At 34.0% G+C, this 23,673-nt stretch overlaps 5 protein-coding genes across 7 annotated transcripts; 3 read left to right on the top strand and 2 right to left on the bottom strand.

Annotated features, from left to right (window-relative positions):
• The first annotated feature begins 13 nt into the window (after positions 1–13).
• On the top strand, positions 14–4,723 carry LOC123720446 (putative phospholipase B-like 2). Of its 2 annotated transcripts, XM_045677050.1 has the most exons (14): positions 14–424; positions 620–748; positions 868–982; positions 1,175–1,269; positions 1,492–1,650; positions 1,966–2,086; positions 2,302–2,406; positions 2,765–2,871; positions 3,112–3,228; positions 3,455–3,614; positions 3,701–3,845; positions 3,920–4,064; positions 4,166–4,273; positions 4,485–4,723. In XM_045677050.1, the coding sequence occupies exons 1-13, from the start codon at positions 258–260 to the stop codon at positions 4,260–4,262; spliced, it is 1,662 nt and encodes a 553-aa protein (XP_045533006.1). In that variant the 5' UTR covers positions 14–257; the 3' UTR covers positions 4,263–4,273; positions 4,485–4,723. The 2 variants fall into 2 exon arrangements, with proteins under 2 accessions (XP_045533006.1, XP_045533005.1); XM_045677049.1 differs by having other exon boundaries at positions 4,166–4,723.
• Positions 4,724–4,822: 99 nt separating this feature from the next.
• On the bottom strand, positions 4,823–6,218 carry LOC123720447 (AP-2 complex subunit sigma). 2 transcript variants are annotated; one of them, XM_045677052.1, is made up of 4 exons: positions 6,128–6,145; positions 5,875–6,024; positions 5,414–5,587; positions 4,823–5,236 (listed from the first exon to the last, which is right to left on the bottom strand). In XM_045677052.1, the coding sequence occupies exons 2-4, from the start codon at positions 5,965–5,967 to the stop codon at positions 5,135–5,137; spliced, it is 369 nt and encodes a 122-aa protein (XP_045533008.1). In that variant the 5' UTR covers positions 5,968–6,024; positions 6,128–6,145; the 3' UTR covers positions 4,823–5,134. The 2 variants fall into 2 exon arrangements, with proteins under 2 accessions (XP_045533008.1, XP_045533007.1); XM_045677051.1 differs by having other exon boundaries at positions 4,825–5,236; positions 6,094–6,218.
• A 300-nt stretch (positions 6,219–6,518) lies between these two features.
• Positions 6,519–9,012, top strand: LOC123717558 (hippocampus abundant transcript 1 protein). The gene has a single exon (XM_045673623.1). The coding sequence runs from the start codon at positions 6,655–6,657 to the stop codon at positions 8,104–8,106; it is 1,452 nt and encodes a 483-aa protein (XP_045529579.1). The 5' UTR covers positions 6,519–6,654; the 3' UTR covers positions 8,107–9,012.
• A 5,814-nt stretch (positions 9,013–14,826) lies between these two features.
• Positions 14,827–20,153, bottom strand: LOC123720395. Its single transcript, XM_045676986.1, has 5 exons — positions 19,940–20,153; positions 17,872–19,854; positions 17,670–17,804; positions 16,125–16,331; positions 14,827–15,969 (listed from the first exon to the last, which is right to left on the bottom strand). The coding sequence occupies exons 1-5, from the start codon at positions 19,959–19,961 to the stop codon at positions 15,584–15,586; spliced, it is 2,733 nt and encodes a 910-aa protein (XP_045532942.1). The 5' UTR covers positions 19,962–20,153; the 3' UTR covers positions 14,827–15,583.
• A 536-nt stretch (positions 20,154–20,689) lies between these two features.
• On the top strand, positions 20,690–23,584 carry LOC123719740 (putative tyrosine-protein kinase Wsck). The gene has a single exon (XM_045676210.1). The coding sequence runs from the start codon at positions 20,864–20,866 to the stop codon at positions 23,042–23,044; it is 2,181 nt and encodes a 726-aa protein (XP_045532166.1). The 5' UTR covers positions 20,690–20,863; the 3' UTR covers positions 23,045–23,584.
• Positions 23,585–23,673: the final 89 nt, after the last annotated feature.

The following is a 23,673-nucleotide window of genomic DNA, read 5'->3' as shown; positions in this document are numbered from 1 at the left end:
CTGTGGATCCGAAGAAGAGAAGTCTGCACTTTGCTGATGAATAAATTTGTTTATTTACTTTTCTTATCGTTATAAATAATAAAAATTTGTAATGTTATTTTTTCATCAATAGACATTTTGTAACAAGAAATATTTTTTAAGTTGATTTAAATTGTTGTTTTGAGCCATAATTGCTCAGTAACAACCACTATTATATTTCTTATGATGAACAGAATTAGGGTCGAGTAGTGATTTACTAGTGTACTAGTTTATATAATATGATTACGGTGGTATTATTACAACTATTGTTGTTTGTAAGTGGGAGCAAATATGGTTTTATTAAGTGGTCTGATAAGGCCGTTGTATCAGTGACCAACGATCCTAAATTTATTCCACCACTTCACGTCGCCAGGGCCACTTACAGCAATGATATTAATTCAACGGGGTATGTTTTGCTACTTTACCTTAATACAAAATATCATTATATAAAAAAACAACAGTAAATAAAAACATGGAAGTTTTTAAATATCCTTTATAGACATATGCATACAGTTCTCCCTTTTTCTCCTGGTCAAGTCTCTCTGAAGTTAATGATTCATTGATATTTTTATTCAACTCATGTTAAGTTTACTTAATATAGATGGGCCTTTTTGGAATTACATACATCACCAGATGCAAGTGATGAAAAGCAAGCATATGCAGCAGGATTTCTGGAAGGATTTCTCACCAGAGACCTTATTTGGATGCACTGGCAAAATATGCTAAAAGGGTAACTTTATGGTTTTTTGATCCAGTGTGTGTGTAGTAAAGGACCTTGTGTCAAATGAAAACATTCCTATTATCTATTAAAAACACTAAAAAATACAGACTTTTAAACCAAACTTTCAGATATTGTTACAACAGAATAGATGTGTGTGGTCTGATAGAAGAATATGTGGACATAAATGAGCGCTACATCGCTGACATGATTCATACTCACCCAAATGATGCATACTGGTACCATGTATGTTTATCAAAATTTTATAATATTTCAAATGCCAAAAAGGGGATCTGTTTGCCGTTTGTAGCAATTTGTTTGAATGTTATACAAATCCAAATTTTAATTAATGAAATTATAAAATAATAATTATCTTTAGAATCTTTCTATGAAAGTAGGTAAGCTATATATTTAATTGTTTTTTTTTTGCTTAACCAGGTAAAGTTATATAAGATACAACTAGAAGGTTTGGCTGCTGGCTACAACCAGGCAACTTCTGATTCTTATCAATGGCTGACTACTCGTGATATACTGTGAGTATACAGAACTTGTGCTGGATTAACTTAACAAATCAAATATAAAAATGGTCAAGTTTCACTGTTCCTGCATACATTTTCCCATTGCAGCTTTTCCTAATCTTTGACGTAGGGTTGGTTCAATGATTTCTTTTCCTGCTCATTAATAATTACATTAGACATTTTTTGAAATGTCTGAAGGAAGGACAATGCTATGTATGATTTATATCCACATTTCAGATGGATTAACATGTTAGGTGACCTTGATGACCTGGCATTTGCGCTTACAATACCAAAGAACACTCCCGAGAGTCTGCTATTTGGGGAACATTGTAGTGGGCTGGTCAAGTTATTACCAGATAATGCAGAACTCTTCACATCTCATGTAACCTGGAACAGGTATATAGCCAGCTACTTTTTTTATTGTTTATGTATGCCCCTTATCTTGTCCTTCTAAATCTACATATTACTGATGTTCAAATATTGTAAAAAAAACACTGATAATGTGAGTTTTGGATTCCATCATGTTCTATAGTTATGATCGAAAAATTGTCGAACTTTCCGTCCTGACGTGTTCCAGAGTTGCATATGTTGGTATATTCATGTACAGTACATGTATGTACTCTCGCGTGAAACTCCTTGGAGCCGTCCTTTTAGTGTTTCTATTTAAGAATTTATCAAACTTGTAGACACCTTAGTCATACCATGTTGTAGCTACCAATCGATGCTGCGGTTTCAAAAGATGTATGTGCTCAGTTACCGAACATCCCCAAACAATGCCAAACCTATTCCCGGCAGAAAGATAGCCTTCACTTCTTACCCTGCTTTTGTTCAGGTAAGACTCTTCATCAACTAATCTTAGCATTAATTTTTTTTATTTTGTAAATAAATATGCCTACATCTTACTACCGATAATAGCATTCTCACGGTTCCGTTCCGTGGGCAGATTTAAATCTGCCTCCTGATTACAAAACATTGGTATAACATGACATAACAAAAGTAAGAATTTGTTTCCTTTATTATAAGTGTAGATAAAAAATAGTATGTCAGTCAACAGATGACTGGTACATAACGTCTGCGGGTCTGGTGGCCGCAGAAACGACCATCGGGAACAGCAACAGGACGCTGTACGAGCACGTTCAGCCCACGGGACAGGTAACGCCCATTTCACTAAAGCTATTCGTGAATAGCTTTGATACTACTTATTTAAATATCTATGCACATAGTAATCTTCGCAGGGTCTAGCGATCGCGTCACAAGGTCGGCATTTCTATGAAATAGATCGAAATAGTCACCTTTTTGTATGCAATGTTTTCATCTGACAAATACTTAACTGTATTTGTCTGAAATAATCACAAACTGCTTTATGTTGTCATTGTATTAATTGCGCATTCATAGTTTTCTATTTAATGAACTTCAAACAAGTTTCGGAGAACAAATACTTATCATAATATTCTCTAGATATGTTTTTGAATAGAACTTGTATCTCAAGTGAAAGTCTCACTAAATTTAGTTAATGGAATTCGTGCGAGCAATGGTGGCGACCAGATTGGCCACGAGTGGAGCTCACTGGGTCGACTTGTTTCGCAGACACAACAGTGGGACTTACAACAACCAATGGTTAGGCTCTTGTTTAACCATAGCTTAATACACAATTTGGTTCCAATCATTATTACCTGTTTTCTGACAAACAGCCTAGATTGTCCCGTGCACTTTTCTACCTTATATTGTAGCGGCTAACAACTTTCCCTCAAAGCTTATAAATTTGCTTATTAAAGAAGAGATCCTTATAAATATTTTATGGTTACAAATCACTCGGGTGCCCCTCGAATGAATCATTATCTCTCTGTATTATTACAGGTACGTCGTCGACTATAAAAAGTTTAAGCGGAAAACGCAGAAATCCGAAGGGCAAGTTCAAGCTGGCTTGTTGTGGGTAATCGAACAGCTGCCAGGCTTCACAGAGGCAGCCGACTTGTGAGTGCTATATGTTGTTAGTTGCGATATAGTTTCGTTTGCATAAGTGAATTTCAGCTGTCGTTTGCGCGTCAAATTCAAAAGTTATAATTGTTACGAAATATAAGTTTCATAAATACCTACATAATATTATTTAAAACCAAAAACAGCATATTAGCATATTCAGATACGCACATTCATAAGTTTCTATAGATGTTTTAAGTCCGTGTTTATATCTCTTTAATAGAACGGAAGAACTAAAGGCCACCTCGTACTTCCCATCGTACAATATCGCATACTTTCCTCGAATTTTCAATCTCAGCGGGGGTAACGAGCGAATCGCTACCTTCGGCGACTGGTTCGCCTACGAGACGAACCCGCGAGCTAAGATGTTTCGTGAAAAGCAGGTCAATTTTATACGAAATTAAATATTTTAGATTTTCTTGATTTGATTGATTTGTTATCAATTTGATAATATTTTTCTATGTTTTAGGAGTCAATCGACTCGATGGGCAGTATGTTCCGCGTTATGCGATACAACGATTACCGCCATGACCCCCTGTCGCGGTGCGCGTGCATCCCACCCTACAGCGCCTGCAACGCCATTTCCGCACGGAACGACCTCAATCCTGCCAACGGTGCGTTCGGCACGGCTCTGCCTCTTCACGTAGAGTCAAACGCGTCTTAACGTTCTATTTAATTGTGTGATAAGGTTCATTTCCGTTCCGGGCGCTGGGTCACCGAAGCCACGGCGGAACCGACGCCAAGGTGACGAGCTCGGAGCTGGCCAAGAAATATCTTTTTCTCGGCGTCTCGGGGCCCACGTACAACATTTCCCGGGGCATACCGCCTTTTCAGTTAGTATTACTGCGTTGCCTCAACACTACTACATCTTCATTATGTACATAAATAATACATCTTTATAGGACTATTCTCATATATGTGTCATACTTTGTAGATGGAGTAAATTTGACATGGGCTCAGAGGTGTTTCACGAAGGCCATCCGGATGTTTGGAACTTCTCACCTCTTATTCATCATTGGGAGTGGGGCTGAATTTTCAGCTGGTTAGTTAGCAAGACAGTCTAAACAAGACAGGGTATAGTTACATTTCTTTCAGTGTCTCATGGACATAATAAAAAATATATAATATAACATTTTGTATAAATGAATGTATATGGTATATATACGCAATATATGACGAATTCCCTTGTGACCTTTCTTCACTTTTGGGTGCCTCATAATTTAGAAATTAAAAGTGTATAATTTTAATTACAGGAACTGGAATTACAAATATCTGATATGAATTAGTCAATTTGATATTTTTTCGAAGTTCACTTTAATTGATTATTAAGTATTACTTGAAAAAAGTCACAGAAATAGTTGTCCAAACTCAATTTCATTCAGGTTTAAATTACGTAACAAAAACTAAGTACTAAAAATAAAAGACTAAGACTATTTCGATAATTCATATTTTTAATTAGATTACAAGGGTATAAGTTTCATAAATATATGATTTACCATACCTAACTTTAATTATTATATTCAATTATATACAAATCTAATGAGATTAGTTTATTCTATATCAAATAAACTCATAATCACATTGTTAATTCCGAGAAATGATGAAAAAGTGTTTATTGTTATGACATGTGTAAGAACTACTATTCTGAGCAGCATTTTGTGTAATATACATTACTTATAAATAGAAGTGAAACTGCATTTTTATTATTACACTAATCTAATGCCATAAGCAATCAGCTAATGAGTATTAAACTCTTCTGAAGTTATTCTCAGCCTTACTTCTAACAAACACCTAATCAAATGTAGATTGTATACTAATCGGTTGTTTAAACAACTGAAACTTTAATTACAACATGGAATGTCTCCATAACAATTTAAAACTTTATTACTATAATTTCTTTATATTATTCTAATGAGTTAAGCATGAGAAGCTGTTTTAATACTTTTGTTTGAGATGTTTCTCTGATTTCCCCTGCAAGGAACATCTCATCAACTACTGTGTAAACCTAAAACAGAATTATACAGATCATTAAAATTTAACCATGAATTAGTACAAACATATAAGTTTAAAATTAATTTAAATTTAAGCAATTTTTATATGCTTTGTGCTTAATATTACCACTGAATTAATTTATTTGAAATATGCTTAGTATGTTATAAATTGATTAAAGCTATATATTTACCTTGTAAAAGTTGAACACCAAATCTAATTCACACACATTATGGAAGTATTCATTTAGAACTTCAACAAAATTGTGGATAGCTTCCAAGTAACAAAGATTATTATCATTCACATCCACACATATACAGAAGTACAATCCGGCATATCTTCGGTATACAATTTTGAAGTTACGAAACTGAAAATAATAACTGAATTAATATTGCCAAATTACACATGATCTTTTTGCAACCAATTAAATATACATATGTTGTTTTTAATATAACAAATATGTATCATGTCGCGCACATAGAAAAACAGTCCATTGGTGCACAGCCGGGGATCGAACGGGGTGAGAGTCGCACACTGAAGCCACTACTTCCAACACTGCTCCCTAAATAATATATATCTTTTAACTTTCTCGGGTATAAACGTTATATTTAATATATATTTCTTATAATAATATTTAGTATTTTTGCAACTAACCTCTACAAAGTTGGTGTGTTTTGCATCTCTAACAGTAACAACAGCATGAACTTCCTCTATGAGTTTCTGTTTTTCATCATCATCAAAGTTCATGTACCACTTTGCCAGTCTCGTCTTACCCGCACGGTTTTGGATCAAAATAAATCGTATCTGTAATTAAAGAACATTTATATTTGTAAATGATATTTATCACTTATCTTTTTAATGCAATAAGTATACCATTTTAAATGAATACTCTTTTTCTTAAAATCACAATTTATATTTATCCGACACTCGACAGCAGCGGGATACGCCTCCTAACTCCGGGATGGAGCTATCAAAAATTCAAAAGTCATAAGTCAAACCCTTCTGGTCATTCAATGACGCCACCACAGACTTGAATCGTGTGTGGTTTTAAAGTGAGATAGACAGAATAACGTTTTAAGAATAAAATAATTTTTAAATTTCAAAAGCTCAGAGTATTAAATTGACACCATATGGGTATAATCAATAATTTATATACTATAATTAAGGTTTAATTTTACCTTAGAACAACTACACCGGTAATGGGTTTAACGTTAAAAATATTAACATCCAACATTTTATATAATGGCAATAAAATATCGAACAGTTGTCCTCTCATAATTTGACAATGACATTTTAGATTAGAATTTTTCAGTGTTTTTTTAACGTTGCTAATCTAACTCGTTTTCTTCAAGTTTTCCTCGATGTAGTTATTAGGTTTTCAATATGTCTCTAAAATAAGTAGATAAATAGGTTTAACATCTACTGGAATCGTAAATGACGCCCACAAAGACTACAACAACTGAAGTAGAAATGGTGATACGAAATAGAAAAACTGTTGTTAAAGACGGGATTATGACAATGTCTGGAATCGGCGAGCCTTCGGTGTTCCATGCGTTAGTAGTGATATTTTTGGAATTCTTCGCATGGGGATTGTTGACTATGCCGATAATATCAGTCTTAAATGCGACGTTCCCGGATCACACTTTTCTAATGAATGGACTTATCATGGGTATCAAAGGAATTTTGTCCTTTTTGTCAGCTCCTCTAATTGGCGCTTTATCTGACGTGTGGGGACGGAAGTTTTTCCTACTAGTAACAGTCTTCTTCACTTGTGCGCCAATTCCGTTGATGACGTTAAATACCTGGTGGTTCTTTGCCATGATCAGCTTAAGTGGAGTATTTGCAGTAACCTTTTCGATAGTATTCGCTTATGTTGCTGATGTAACAACTGAAGATGAGCGTTCACGAGCCTATGGATTGGTATCTGCTACTTTTGCTGCGAGTATGGTAATATCACCTGCACTTGGTGCTTATTTGATGGACTTATATGGCGAGGCACTTGTCGTCGTAGCAGCAACTGCAGTCGCCGTTCTGGACGTCTTTTTTATCATGGTGGCAGTTCCTGAGAGTCTCCCTGAGAAAGTTAGACCAAGTGGCTGGGGGCCTGCTATAAGCTGGGAGCAGGCTGACCCATTTGCTGCTCTAAGGAAAGTCGGCGCAGATCGCACTGTACTGATGTTGTGCGTAGCTGTATTCCTATCGTACTTGCCTGAAGCTGGGCAGTATTCTTGCATATTTGTGTATTTGAAATTAGTTATGGGATTTGGTGTTGTGCAAGTGGCAATATTTATTGCAATTGTTGGTGTTCTCAGTATTGCTGTGCAAGTGGTACTTGGATACCTAATGAAATCACTTGGTGCAAAGCATACAATAATGGTTGGACTCTTATTTGAGATGCTACAACTAATGTGGTACGGGTTTGGTAGCCGCACGTGGATGATGTGGGCTGCAGGAGTATTAGCTGCACTAGGATCACTTACATATCCAGCAATTAGTGCCTATGTTTCTGTAAACAGTAGAGCTGATAGGCAAGGAGTTGTACAAGGAATGGTCACAGGAGTGAGAGGCCTCTGCAATGGTCTGGGACCCGCCATGTTTGGAGTGATATTCTACTTGTTTCATGTAGATCTTAATGAAGAGCATGCCCTTGCAGGAATTGATGGCCGACCTGATGATGACAAGTACATTAGAATTGTTCCAGGGCCACCTTTTGTATTAGGTGCATTGCTGGTAATTTGTGCCCTTCTAGTTGCAGCATTTTTACCAGAAGATAATGTAATTGCTGTACGACGAACTTCACCGGATTTACGTTTTGAAATTGAACATGGACGGCGTGTAGCTGGCCCTTTGTCACCTTTAATGGCTCCAGAGTCAGCAGCCCTCTAGCTAGCGGCTAAAGCTGGCAGAGCAGCCAGCGTTTGAACTTCAGGGCAGATCGCCGAGGCAATCAATGCATTTAGGAAGGTACCAAAGCAAACTCAGTGATGAATGTGAGTCTATTCAGTAACTACATGAGACCATTATCTTTGTCCTGCTTCTTACTGTTTTTTTATTCTTTACCTGTTATCCATCATTTATATTAGTTTTCAAGGGTGTGTACATATTATATATTCAAAATAAATCAATTTTGAGCAACTAAACTTTAATGAGCGACATAACACAATAACTAATGCAAACTAACTTCAATAGTAATTCCAGTACAACTTATTTTTATAAATAATAAATTTACAGCAAATACATAAAACAAATTAACTATTTTAAGGTTTTAAGGAAAAAGGCAAAGTATTTCTATCTTAACATCACATGTGTTTTTCCATTAACACATATTTTAAAAAACTATGACTCATTCAGGTCGGACCATAAATAAGACTTAAACTTTCTGATAACACAAACTTTGTTAATACTGTTGTATGCATGGAAGTAACAATCAAGAATTATATAATTTGTATTTTACATGTATTGGATATGGGAATATGGGATATGGGAATAGATGTGGGAAGCTACCTATTTTCTATTCACATAAATCAATTCAGATAGGACCTAGGCATGGTTAATGTCTTAAAATACATAATCTTGAATTAGTTCAATAAATAACAGTATTTATCCTTGATAGACTGCGTCACAATTCAATTGTAAACTGATTTGCATGCATTACATTTTACGTATGTACTTTATTACTATATATAAATATGTATATGCTATCAATCTTATATAGGCCTGCTGAGACTAGTAAGCTCAAGTATGAAAACTAAAATTTTGTCCACAAGCTAAAATCTTTAAAGTATATAAGAATTAAGTTATTTTTGCCACCGTGTAGGCGAACGATAGCTACAAAGATATATATGTTTGTTATCACACGTCACTAATTGTCAACTACATTATAGGTGTAGATAAGTTTGATTGAAGACACTTTTTACGGTTTGATTAGTAATGGAGTGATACAAGACATACATTTTCTGAACATTCACGTTTAAGACTACAAGGGGGAGGATTGGAAAAAGATGTGACTTGGGAAATACCGTCTAAGATACGTCTTAATTCTTACCGAAGTTTGAATATAATCGATCGCGTCACTTGAATGATTTGCTAATTTTATTGCAAGGCTGTGTGCAATTTGCTATCAGGAAAACGTTTCATCATTATTATTTTATTGGGCTTACCCATGTCCACAATCATAAGAGATATAAAGAACAATACAGTAGTCTTAATATAATGTTAATTCCTTCAATTTGTATAAATAATTTAAGACTCATAGAACACTATCCTGCCTGCGCGATAAGATTTAGGGAGAGAGAAATTCTGTTTATATTATAATTGAAGTGAATATTTTAGGAGGTAATATTTATGAATTTCAAGAAATAAAAGACTGTCATTGAATACTGGCAAGGTTACTCGTAATAATTAACTAATTTGTTTCGCGCCCACTAAAATAAAATTTCCATGCAAACTCATAATTTTTCTTTCAGTTATAATCGTTATCAGTGAAGCAACCTACATTTGTGAGTGTCTTTCGCTGAACAAACACCTGAGGGCAGTTAATATTATCATTGTGTAAATGAATCGCGGTTTACGTGAGTGAATTCTACATTGACGCCAGTCTTTGTTCAGATACATACAGTTAAGAATCTGCCATTAAAATACTTCAAACTTAGGTAACACAGCTTCCGTTTTTTTAACATAGATAGACTTTACGTAGGTTTTCCGTAGGTCATCATGTAAAAGTCTCAATGTCAATATATATAAATATTACACATGTTTTCAAATGGATACCACAACATATGTTGGGTAATTTCTGAACTATGACTTCTTTAAACAAGTAAAATATCTAGAGAAAACAAAATATGACCTAGACACGAAACAGCAAAAACGATGTTAGAACGATTACGTGGCTTCATGGCTATTGAAAAGTTTTCGTATTCACTGAATATATAATATCCTTACAAAAACAATTAATTATTAAGTTGTTAGTTTTTCCATTATATAGTATTATACTAACATTTTATGTAACAATATAGCCGTATTATGAATTAAAAAAAATTAAATACCCAGACTGGAAGTATAATGATTAAATGCGACCTGAGGTATACACCTATTATATATATGTGTGTCTATTCTCTTAAAATAATGGTCATAGAACGATTGCAGTAGACTCAACAATCATACATATAGTGTATCCGTGACTTTGTAAGCTTACTCATCGCAAACTACTGTCGTGTATTTTAATAGAGGCTGTAAATCTAATCAATCGTTGATACAATAAATACATATCTTATCAGTTTTTGTCGCCCATGTACAATTATGTGGGATTACTAAATTATAATGAAAAAGCAAATTATCGATTTTCATTTGATTGCAAAATTATTACGAGAGGATTGGAATTGTAACCTAATTGTAATAGAATATACAAAACTAAGAACGGTTCATCATACGAAAACATAATCAGAAATTAAAACTGAATCCATTTTTTTAAATATATTTTATTTAATTAACTTAGTTTATATGTATACTAGGTTTTCAGGTAATTAGTAGAACTGATGGTTAAATCAGTCGACTATTTTTATCAAGTAACCTAAAGACGTTGATCAAGTTAACCGAACAATTATTTACATGCAGCTAAAATCTCGTGATAGGTATTTGCGTAGGTGTTTCAAAACTCGGTACGCGTCAGCGAGTGACGTCATCGGGTAGAACAAAGGTTTTTTGCAATGGCAATACCAAATTGCAATCAGAACTCTCTCCCACGACCGGCGAATAGTACGTGACTATCTTTGGTAGTCTGATAATGTAGTAGGTAGTTGATATGACTTTCCCATAGCCATTGTTGTAAAGCCAATAGGACAAATGGTTGGGTGTCTCTCTATTTCAAAAGCGAGCAGATGTTACCGATACAGATATGTATAAACGGTACATCTGGTCCTTCAGAAACTTAACAGTGACCGTCACTTAGAGCAAATAAATAATAATTTCAAATTAAGATGCCGAATATTTTAAAGAAATATAGTATCATTGTTTAGTTGTACCATTTCATTTGAATAGCCTTGAAAACGAGTTAATTTTTATAAATATTCATATTCTAGAATATAACGTTACGATGTAAAAACCTTAACCTGCATATCATCTTTATACGTGATTCAGATTCATTCCAAATACCGAGGCATCGCGTACTGTCGTCAACGTAGGCAATTCATGCAAAAAATAACATTGTAGTCTATCAAGAAAGAAGTAATGAACACAAAGGTACCTACTTAAACTAATAATCTAATTTTTCTTAAAAATTATTATTAGTTTTATTAGGTCTCAATTTAAATGGACTCGATTGCGTAATTTTTTATATTTATTTATTTCTATTGTAATCCGTAAATCAGCTTAAATAAACGCGAAGGTTCCTGAAAAAGTCAGTTATTATTATTTCTTGTTGTTAGCCATATTAACGCAGAAATTATTGTAGACCTTGAAAGCGTTGACCTCGAAAAGAGTTAAAGATATGGGGTGGTAAAAGCGAAAAATGCTTATTGTTATCAATGCTGTATAAAATGACAGAGTGGGCGTCTAGCCGACTTATGTAGGCGTCTTTTAGACTTGCCAGGGACGGTTATATTCCCCTTTTAAAAATTAAAATATTCCAGCTGTAAAATTCTTTACTGAATATGAATTCTGTATGATATAGATGCTACTAATGTGTGCTTTATGTTAAGCAATTAGAAGTGAAACTTGTCTCTAAATAATAAATATTGCCTATAAAAATCTTATAGATTTTCTGCTGTTTTCCTTAGTTATTGTGTTTGCTCGGATTTAAGAGAGAATTTAAGTTGTACATCGCTTTACTCAATAAGTAAATTTTTGGGCCCTATACAAGAATTTCGCGATTCATGTTGCTGACGAATTTTTTTAACTTGTACGATTTAGGAGTGGCAATTTCTAGATGGTTTTGAATGTCGTTCTTTGTTTGGTTTTTTAAATAGTTTTATTTTTTACATTATAAGTCAATAGATTTTAATATGCTGCACAGGCCAAAACGCATGCTCATGCAGATTTTTCTATTGTTATATCGCCAAACTAAATTATATCTATAGATGTCTAAAGGCGATTAGTGATTTGAATAGTGATCTTATTTTATTCAAAATAATATGTATGTATATATAATACCGGTCCTACGCGATTTAAAGTGTTATCAGACGCTTAACGTTGAGGCCTTTTGGTACAAACTTTATTTTCCATATAAATAAGATTTACGTGTTGTAGACGCGGCTAAATGAATATCTATTTTTCGCACTATTTAAGTTTTAAACATATTAATAAAATCTTTTTAATACTACTTGAATAAGGCTGTAAATATACGAGTGTACAGTACTAATTAACCTAGATTGTTCCCTTTAGAGGGTAAGTGTTGAAATGTTCACATTTTATTTGTGTTGAAAGGACTCTAACGTGGCGGACTTAGGTTAAATAATAATAATTAAGTAAAGTTAAAAAATGTAGGTGCCTAAGCTAGTATTGTATTTTAGTGAGACTACGTAGAAACTTCCAGAAATCATTGATGGCACGTAACAATACTCCAAAGTGGGACATTTGCCTCAACATTTGGTTTACACAAATCCTAGTTATGAAAATGTAGCGCGCCCTTATTGTTCCGATGCGCATTCATAGAATTGTCAACTGCCACTTGCCATCAATGAGATGGAGCTAAAATATGCTGTATTTTTGTTAAAACTGTACCTAACATATCTTGCTAAGCACCGGCTAGTTAGGCAACACGAGATCTCTGCTAGTGCTTTTCTTTTTGTAATATAGTCCAATTTAGTATTTATAGCGATAACATAGAAAGTATTATTGTAGAATAATTCGTAAGTGACCGTGCGCTGCGGCGTCAATTAATGTTCGTTGAAGCACAAATAAATGGTTTTGTCAACTGGTCTAACGATATTCAGCTTAATTGAATGCAACTTTCTGGGACCATGCTTAAATATTACTTTACGCAAGGAAATCTAAGCACTTTTAATATGTAAGTACCTATGTTCCTACGATCATTACATTACATTATGTTTCTAGTACATTTTTATAATTATTGAGCCCTCTAGCTAAAAGAATAACATTGCATGAGTAGTTTTATTATGTGATAAAAATACGTATTTCGTATTTTGAAGAACCGTTTTAGATTCATCGCATTATAAATAAATATTAATTAAACATCATAAGCTAAGCTCAAAACGGCTGAAAAAGTTCGAGTCATTTTTTATTTATTCCTTGTACTCCGAGGAAGGTTTCGAAGAAGAAAAAAAATCCACGGAAAAGCCTATTAAACAGTTCTCAAAGAATTACAATAAATAATTAAGTCTAATTTAGGACAATGTCAATAAATGTTTGTAATGTATGAAATAAAAATTAATTTGAAAGTAGGTATGTGGTAACAAATACCAAATATTAACAAAATTGTTTTATATAGTACTTAGGTGTTTTTCTTCTGGAAAAGCGGAGACTCAAACTCAAAATATCTTTATTCATATAGATAAAAAAGTACACTTACGATCTCTATGGGGTAGCTAGCAAAATGTTTCATATGTTGGTACATAGCTACTAAGTAAACAAAATATATGAAGGCGAAACAAATTTCGCGGGAGCAGCTAATATAATATAATAGTTAATATTCAGAACCCTTCCAAACATAGCGCATGTCATAATGCAGAAAAAGAAATATCGATTTCGCGCCAGTTGACGACACCATAGATAATGATCAATATTTTATATAGTCTTTTTGCAATTTCACACTTCATATTGTAACCTGTATCGGTATTTGTATTGAGTGAGATATTTATTTTTTTGTAATAATAGCAGGGCGAAAATTTTACATTTTATTAAAAATGAGTACAAGCGTATTTCCGTATAAATGTGATATAATTTAAATGGACTGTTTAACTGTGGCTCAACAAACAATTATCTAATATAACCTTTTAATAATTGTTGAGTAAATATTCCATAGTTAAATATTTTAACTAATAGTCTTTAGTTTATTTATGTTATTTATTAAGAAAAGTTGGATTTTTTAAATTGATATATTTAAATTGCTGTAATAATATCAATGATTTTTCTGATTATAAAAATATGTACCCATGATAATCAACATGTGTTTCCTGTAATTATGATTAAGATTATACAGCTATTTAAATATTTATTTCATAATGTTTTTGTGTGACACCATAACCATAATGCTTCTATGTTGAGAATTAATAAATCTGAATGTAGTCAGGACGTGTTTTACTAGCTATTTTAAGCTTTGCCTTTAGTCAAATACTAAAATATAATGGAAGACATTTCAGACATAAATAAGTCAACCGAATTTCATAATACAGACAAAAAGTGTTTGAATGTTTGGGTTTTTACCTTAAACCGCTTAGCCGATATTTATAGAACAGATGGCAAACGGCCAATGGGTAGGGAGCTCATGTTAAGTGACACCACCCAGGGACACACTGCCAGTCAAATAAAACAAATTATATAACTAAACCATTTAATTAAAGCACATATATTATTACAAAATTTATAATCAATATATATATTTAGTTTTAATAATAGCCTGATCATAGTTACGTTTACGTCCTAAACATCGTATCCAAAAGGAGAATCAGTTGCGGCAAAATAAAATGAAACTTGCCCGAGTTTAGTTTTATTTTGCCGAGCATATGTCTAAAGAGACATTTTATTTACTTAGAATCTTCACAATACCGTCAGCCTATTGTGTATCGATTCGTACCTATATTTTAGTGATATGAAATATCAAACCAATTCTTATCTATTTGTAGCTTTTGCTCCAGGGCCGCGTCTGCGACTGCAAACATCATCATAGCTCAAAGGTAAGCAACTAACGAGACTTTAAACTGACATTAATAAGAGTTAAGTAAAATATAAGGTTTTCATAATTAATTCGACCAACATCGAACACGATCTATTAAGGCGTTTTACGACACGATATGTGACAAGTCAACGCGATATAAAACAGTAAAAAAATGATAATCTCTTAAGCCATCGTGAACAACAATGCCTGTAATACAGCTGTCAATAAATCAATAAAAGTCATCAATTACAGAAAGTCTTAATTATATAAATATTAAATGTTTTCAAATGTCATAGTAGTTGTAATGTATATTGAACGCGGAATATAATCTCGGACAGAATTCAGAAGAAAAAACGCATCTCTTTTAATTCGTAACACACACACACCTGTAAAACAATTAGTGCTCTTAGCAACCATAACCAAACATTAGTGATTTAGAAAATAGTTCTAAACGCTAAATGAATATATTAATCCTTTTAAGCCCAGCGCTAAAGACGATTCGAGCCGAGATAATTTAAAGAAACATTGCAAGTGTCAGTTCAGATTCCGCATCTGCATCTGCAACTCGAAGCGTCGGTTCGTTCTCACTCCCTTAATTATAGTTCTGTTCTCGTTTCGGCTGGCACTTCTCTTCTCTGCGAACGATTTTTCTCTCATTACGGTCTGTCTGGCCATCTCCTTTCGAGCCGTGCTGCCGTTGAGGGAGGGCAATTTGGCGAGTCTCTTCGAACCGTTCGGCGGTTCCTTCGGTTTAACGATTATTTTGGACGAATTCGAGTTTGTCGCGTTTAGAGATAGTTTCGAATATTCGGTCGCGAATGGGTCGACGTCAGATTTCATCCTGAAGCCGAATCTCGTGTAGCCGGGGTTCACGGATAGTGGCTGGCTCTTCTCGGGTTGCTTTCTCTCCGCCTTCGAATCTGAAATACGTATCGAGCTTAGATTTACTAAAATAAAAGCAATTTTGTGTATTTCTGCCCTAGTTCAATAACAGGTTTAATTCTAAAAGAGCAGTACGTGTGTCTCATTCGAGAAGATGAAATGACAGGTGAGCGACTAGTCGGGTTTGCCGTACCTCTGTCCTTGGTGGCAGCCGAAGTGCCGGCGGCCAACGCGAGAGCGCGACGAGCCTTGCGTTCCTGACACTCATCGAGGGATTCCATCTTCTCGAATTGCTTCTGATGTAGGGCGGCGAAATTGGGCAGCTTTTTTCTGGCCACGCGGCTGATCTCGGGTTTGGACGTAGATGGAGTTAATTTTGTTGGAGTGTTTTGGATTTTTCCTGAAACTTAACAAATATACGTTAAATACAAAGATAATTCATATCGTATACAAATTTTATTAAAAGTATAATTAAATAAATCCTTAATGTATATATAAACATATGTCATCATCAGATTTCTGAAATGTTTCTATATAATTTAAATTTTCTATATAAACAAATTTGTTTTGCAATAACGTAATTCTTGTATTTGGTTGGAGGAAAAGTCTTTTGGCATTATAGTATGTGGTTTTGGTATCACTAATAGTTTACATTTTAAAGAAAATAATTCCAAATTCAAATTAGGAAAATGTGTGATTTTTATTTATTTTTCGTACCGTCAAGATGAGTGAAACAAATGAAGAAATTCCATACATTTTAAAATTTCACTACAAAAAAGGTAAAATGCAAGGCTAGCCAAGGATTTTTTTTTGAAAAATCTGAGTACACAAAAAAGCTCGATATTTGGGCACCTCACGACCTCACTGGAAGACACCTAATGAACCGTGTATTCATTCGTGAATCTTTATTACTGATGTAATGAAGCCGAAACATTTTCGAAGAAGCTGGTAAGATAACTGGTGATGAAAAGTGGATCACGTACGACAAGAACGTGAGAAAAAGGTCGTGGTCAAAGGCCGGTCAGGCTTCACAGACTGTGGCGAAACACGGGTTAACTCGCAACAAGGTGATGCTGTGTGTGTGGTGGGACTGGATGGGCATTATTCATTAAGAGCTGTCACCACCAGGCAGGACCGTCGATTCTGAACTTTACTGAGTTGAGAGAAAATGGCCGGAATTAATCAACAGAAGGAATGTGGTTTTCATCGTGATAACGCTAGAACACATCCTTAGCCAGTCGGCAAAGATCCGGTTTGGCTGGGAGGTGTAAATGCATCCGATAGTTCTGACCGTCAGATTTCCACCTGTTTCGGTCTCTTCGGAATTCTTTAGGCAGTGTTAGTGTTAGTTAGACTGCCAATTGTCGCGGTATTTTGATCAGGAGCCCTAAAATATTTATAGCAATGGGATCATGTCCCTACCTACAAGATGGCAAGAAGTTAACTTTAGTAGCAAAGAAACTTTTTTGTATAATATAATATAGATAGAAAAGAATGGGTTTCAGTTTAGTAGTTAGTCGCTATTAGCATCACTATATGTTAACATTTTTGACACTTTTGTTGATCTCTAGTATATACTCCCACATTACTAGACGAGACAAATTCTAGTTCAGGTGGGTCTCTACTTCTCTGGATAAACATCACCTTTTATTCAGTTATAGATGATTAGTCGGAACCTTACTTGGAAACTCAAATGTACGGGCAGAATTGGTAGTTTTAGTTAACATAGACCGTATACCTGAAGCACTTGAGGTCCTGGAGCGAGACACTCTGTTTGAAGAACCTTCACCTAACCTCTGCCGCTTGATGTCTAGGCCACTTGCACCACTGTGAGTATATGACCTTTTGCGAGCTGAGCTGACACGACACAGTTCTGAAATTGATTACTTCTGTTATTCTAAATGTTAAAATTTTTGATAGACTGTTTTAATTAAATTTACCTTGATCATTAAACACAAAACTTTTGTTTGATCCTTTCATACTAGATTTAATTACTTTGCCTTTTATTTGATTTGTTATCATTGGAGTATTGATGGGGCTACAGAACATAACTCTTGTGGCGTGTGAAAGCTCAGCAATAGATGACTTTCGAGTCTTTTCAATAGACCGTGTGACATTGAAAACTGCCTTTTTGTATGAACTGCGCTTTGAGGAAGGGAACGGTGTCTGTCCCGGGGATGTACTCAACTCTTTTGGAGATGTCAAATCTGTATGTGATTCCTTGGTAAAGGTCCCCTCGCGCTGCAGTGAAGTTGAAGGTGTTATCTGATCAGGTACACAGTTAGATGGTGGCGATTTTTCAGGCTCCTTATTAGTGATATTTGAACTTATATAAGTAATTTTGGATTCATCCAGGCTACTCTCAACAATAACTGGAGTAATATTAATGTTTCCTCTTTCGGATTCATCACTTGTAATACTGATGCGTGACATGGATTTGTCATTAGTTATTGATGAATCAGAAGTTATTATTGATGACGATGAGACTTCTGCCTTATCAAAAGTACTGTTCAAATTGGTACCTTCTTTTTCAAAAGTTGTGTTTAATTTATCTTGCATATGAATCTGTTGTAATTCTGCAGAATTAGAAGTCTGAATGCTGTTTGATTCATTTGATATATTAATATCAAATGTACAATCAGCCACCTCCTTTTCAATTGTTACATTGCTTGTGCCATTTTGTACTATATTTGATGTTTCATTAGTATATAATATATTCCTTATGGGTGTATTAGGCATATTGGAGGATTTCTTTTTGAGACTTTTATTGACAGTTAACTTAGTAACAGAAGAAATATCACATTGAATATTTTCAATGTCCAAACCAATGTTGTTTGCATATTTATCAGTTGTTATTTGCTTTTCAAATGTAGAATCGACTGTTGGATATTCATATTTCAAAGAGCTTTTCTTCTCCAAGTCATTCTCATTTTGTTTCTTTTCTAGTTTATAAATCATTTCTAAATTGTTGTATTTACAACCTTTAGTTGAATTTTCAATATTGTTACAATTTATAAGGAATGAATTTTGCTTGTCAGCCTGGTCCTCAATTAAAGTTAATGGGTTTTCAATATTATCAGAAGATATGTCAGTAAATGTGGAATTTTTATAACTTGACCTGCTTTTCTTATTACTGTCAAATAATATGTTTAAGGCAGAGCCGTTTTGACTGTCCTCTTCTATATTATAACAGTTTTCTTTTGGAACACATTTGCTTTTACTTTTAATAGTATCTTTATCATTATCTTTGCATAGAGTATTTTTATCTGCTCTCTTATTTTTATGAACTTTTTTTTGCAGATAATCAGTAGAGAATTCCATATTTTCTTTTATAGGAAATATGTTTTCAACTGATGTTTTCAAATTATACATGTTTTTAAACACAACCCCCTCAGGGCTATGAATATTGCTGGTGGCAGCACTGTGGAAAGAATCAACAGAAATATTACTCTTGTTTACTGAATTATTCTTTATGTTTTGTTCATTTAAATCTTCTATGACAACCGAACCAGAGCTTATTTTCTTTTTCATTACTTTATTTTCAACCTCAATTACAGCCATACTATCATTTTCTAGTGCAATTATTTTAGCAGTTTTCTTTTTCTTTGATTTCTTACTTGTTTTTTGTGATAAGTTATCGTTTTCAACAACTTTTTTCCGCCGGTTTATTTTGATAGGTTTTGCTATATCAACATCATTGATTGTTACTTCGCTTAGAGTATTTCTACGCGATTTACGATTTCGGAGGGTCATTTGGCTGTTAGCCTCATTGCTAGTTTCTTCCTCAGACGGATATCGTAAAACATAATGTTTTTTCTTAGACCCGGCAGCATCAATATAATTTTCTTTTTGTTTGTGGCTACGAATTTTTCTTTTGGTTTTCACATCTGCATTTAATTCTGATCCGGGCGAGTTATGTAGACCTAAAAGTAACAAATAAAGTAATCATTTTTTAAATGTAAATGTGTTTGAATGGGTGTATAATGAGCTCTGTCATAAGTTACTTACGCTTTCCAGATCGAGTCGACATTTTATGTTATTTTTACATGCAAGATAATTTTATATCAAGACCGAATTAATTGTAATTATTTATTTTTATTTTGTATAACCACATATCAAGTAGATGTAAATATAAAACACCGTAATTATAATCCGTTGTCCGTTACGTTATTTATTCAAAGTTTAAACCAAATCATATAGACTTCCTTCAAGCCACAGATTAAGTAGACGCATTTTTTTACGACCTGGTAACAAATAGACGTTAAATACTAGTTTAAAGTATATATCAAGTCGAAATTGTATTTAAGTTATATTAGATTATTATTTCTAGTCTGTAAAACGAAGTAATATAAATTAGTAAGTAGTAATCTGTTAGTCCTACACAGCCTTATATATATGGAACCGCAAAAAAAGGCTTTAACGTTTATTTTTCCTCAAAGGATCGTTCTTGGAATACGTATATATATTATTTACGGATATATACATTACAATTTCTTTTGAATGAAAACCTTCAGTACTCGTCCACAAAATTTGTTGCCTAAAATGGTGGATTCTGACATGTATAAGAAGACAGACGAAAGTTTTTTTTTCAAATTACTATTTTCATCAACAAAAATAAGTTTGAATCTTTCGTTAAATGTAGAGAAAGAAACTGATATGAAAATTATAACATGGCATCAACAGCCTCTCCATAGACTTCCTTCCTCTTATTCTCTATGCAACTCAGTCAAACTTTGAATCTGTGCTGTGAATCACTAATAGGGCGCGATCCCGATCTATGTAACAACTGAAATAACGACAAAACAAATTATTTTTGAAAAGCATCTTATTTGATTCATATAAATCTATAATGTTAAAAGTAACAGTTATGGCTTAGCTTAAATTTGTAGTTCAATCTTTCTTTTTCATATACATAAATTTAAACTATAAGCAATGGAGTTGCTTCATCTCGTAACCGCAATTATCGTGGTTTTCTTTACAGAAGTTTATTCAGACCGCGGTGATTACATAGGATGCTTCAAATTGTCTGACGAGGTGATTAATACGCATACAGGGCAATCTGTGGATGTCTGCATTTCGGCTTGTGAACAAGTGTATTACAAGTATGCTCTCATTGGAAATCAGTCAACATGTTTTTGTGGAAACACCCCCGGTAAATTTAAAATGGATTTAGGTGTTTGTACAACACCTTGTCCAAAAAATGAAACGCAAATATGTGGCGGTGAGAATGCGGTAAGCGTTTACGATACAGAAGTCACTAAGCCTGGGCCGCCAACGTCTTTAGAGATTTATAATGTTACTGAAACCACTGTTCGCGTACAATGGACGGCACCTCAAGCATACACAAGGATAACTAGCTATATTATACGGGCAGTTGTTGTAACAACTTATGCTGACATAATACTGCAACCAATACAGTGGCGAGTTCCGAACAATACTTATCAAACCCAACTTTTAAATCTTCAACCAGGTTCAGTATACAATATCAGTGTAGGGGCTATGTATTATGAGGAAGAAAGCAATAACATTACTGTCAAAGTAGAAACTGTGATTGGGACCCCTGATCCAAGTCCTCCAAATATTACAATATTGCAGAGGAAAGGAAATGAAATGCTAGTCCATATACAAGAGGCAATCAATGTCAATGGTCCTGTTTCAATGTACAGAATAGTTGTTTCCATTGAATTATTTCAACAAGGATTTATTACAGAAAATTTGGGTAATTATTCATATGCACAAGAAAAAGGTCTGCCCTACTATATAACAGCTGAATTGGACCCAGATGACATTAAGAATGATTTTGTTATTGGTGATGAACGAACTTATAACGGTTTTTATAATGCACCCTTAGCACTTACTAATGATATTGATGTATCATTAGGCATTGTAAGTGAAAAAAATCATGTTAAGAAAATAAGATATGCAGAGTCAACAAAAAAAATAATATTAAATATAAATGAGCCAGAAGTTGTATCTGGTTTAGTTGTAGCTTTAGGAGCTGGAATTGCAATAGGTATTGTTCTCTTGTTAATAGGATTAGGTCTTCTTATTGTATTAAGGAAAAGAATCAATATTGCAAGGTTAGAAAGAGGTTCTCAGTCTATGCCGCTGAGCCTAAGTGAACCATGTTTGGAAATAGAAAATGCGGGGTTTTTGCAAGATGAAGTTGAAAGAGTTGACTATTATAGTAATCTTAAAAGGAAACTGTGGAATATACCAAGGAACTTTATTGAATTGGATATATCAAATGTTGTGGGTATGGGCAGCTATGGTAAGTTTATAAGAGGAACTGTACAACAACATGGAGTTCAGACAACAGGTCTCATTCAAGTCATATCCGATAAAGAATTAGAGAAACCAGACAAAAAATTAATGCTTCAAGAACTAGATCTACTTATTAAATCTAGTGAACATGATTATGTTATTTCAATTATAGGAATTTGTGAAACAAATACGTCGCTATTGGTTGTCCTGCAGGATGTCAAAATGACCCTCAAAAATATGTTACTTGAGAGTCGACAAAGGGATCTACAAAACAATAAGTTTTGTCTATTGCCTGAAAATAAGCTCTTAGAAATTTGTGCAAATGTAGCCTGTGGCATGGAATATCTACACAGTAAGAAAATAATACATAAAAAATTGTGTTGCAGGAATGTTTTGGTTACTGATAGTGGAGTTCTAAAGGTATCAGGTTTTGGACTATCTTGCAACCGTCCCTTGCATAGTACTCCGGACTATACAAGATGGACATCTCATGAGATGTTGCGTCAGACGCGATATAACCCAAAAGCAGATGTTTGGTCGTTTGGCTGTTTGATGTGGGAAGTTTTTACTTTAGGAGGAACACCATACTCTCAAGCTGTTAATAAAGATGTCGCCGCTAGAGTGTTACGAGGTATGAGACCCTCGCAACCCTCGTATGTTGGTGATGAACTCTTCCAATTGTGTCTCCAATGTTGGCAAGTTGACCCTGATGAGAGACCAACATTCACCTCACTCGTACACGAGGTGGTACCATTTGCTGATGGTCCAGGTTTAAGAAGTTTAAGTTTAACATATTATAATGGATTTAATTATGAACCTCATATACCAGAGTTTGAAATTATTTCATAGCATAAATTGCTCTCTGAATAATCATATTCCGTAAGTGCGTCTGATAGCTTAGTGTCAAATGCACAAAAAGACACCGTTATGCTATTGTTGTTTGCCTCACATGAACTTTGGGGATGCCATTCGTTGCGGTCCAAAGATGCTCTTTGTAGTTGAAATGTTTTTTTATATTTATTTATAAGAAATATGGACATGTAGATATTTATTTTCCTGACCTGAAACCCTCTATAGAAATTAAGGTGGTTTTGTGCATTACAGTGCAGTTATGAAATGTCATTGTTGACAATATGCATGTGTTTTAGAGCAACCTTTTTTAGTAGTATATTGACACGATGTATTTTATTTAGAGTATGTTATGACAGTATGTATAGGAATAAATTGAATTCTATGCACGAAACATGCACAAGTGATGTAATCTGTATTATTTTAAGGTTTTTGTAATAAGATTTTGTGTTAACATTCCATTATTGTGTATATAAGTAACTGTTGACGTTTTCCGTCCATAAGAATCTCGGCAGCAAATAAAATAAAGTATTACTTAGACACACTGTTTCTTATCCCCCGCCCCGCCATCCGTTTTCATGTTCAATTTGTCTTTAAATCTATTTAATGGTTAATACTTAGAATCTTAA

The sequence above is a fragment of the Pieris brassicae genome, chromosome 2, assembly GCF_905147105.1.
Source record: "Pieris brassicae chromosome 2, ilPieBrab1.1, whole genome shotgun sequence".
NCBI lineage: Eukaryota > Metazoa > Arthropoda > Insecta > Lepidoptera > Pieridae > Pieris > Pieris brassicae.
This window is presented reverse-complemented; position numbering and strand designations above follow the sequence as displayed.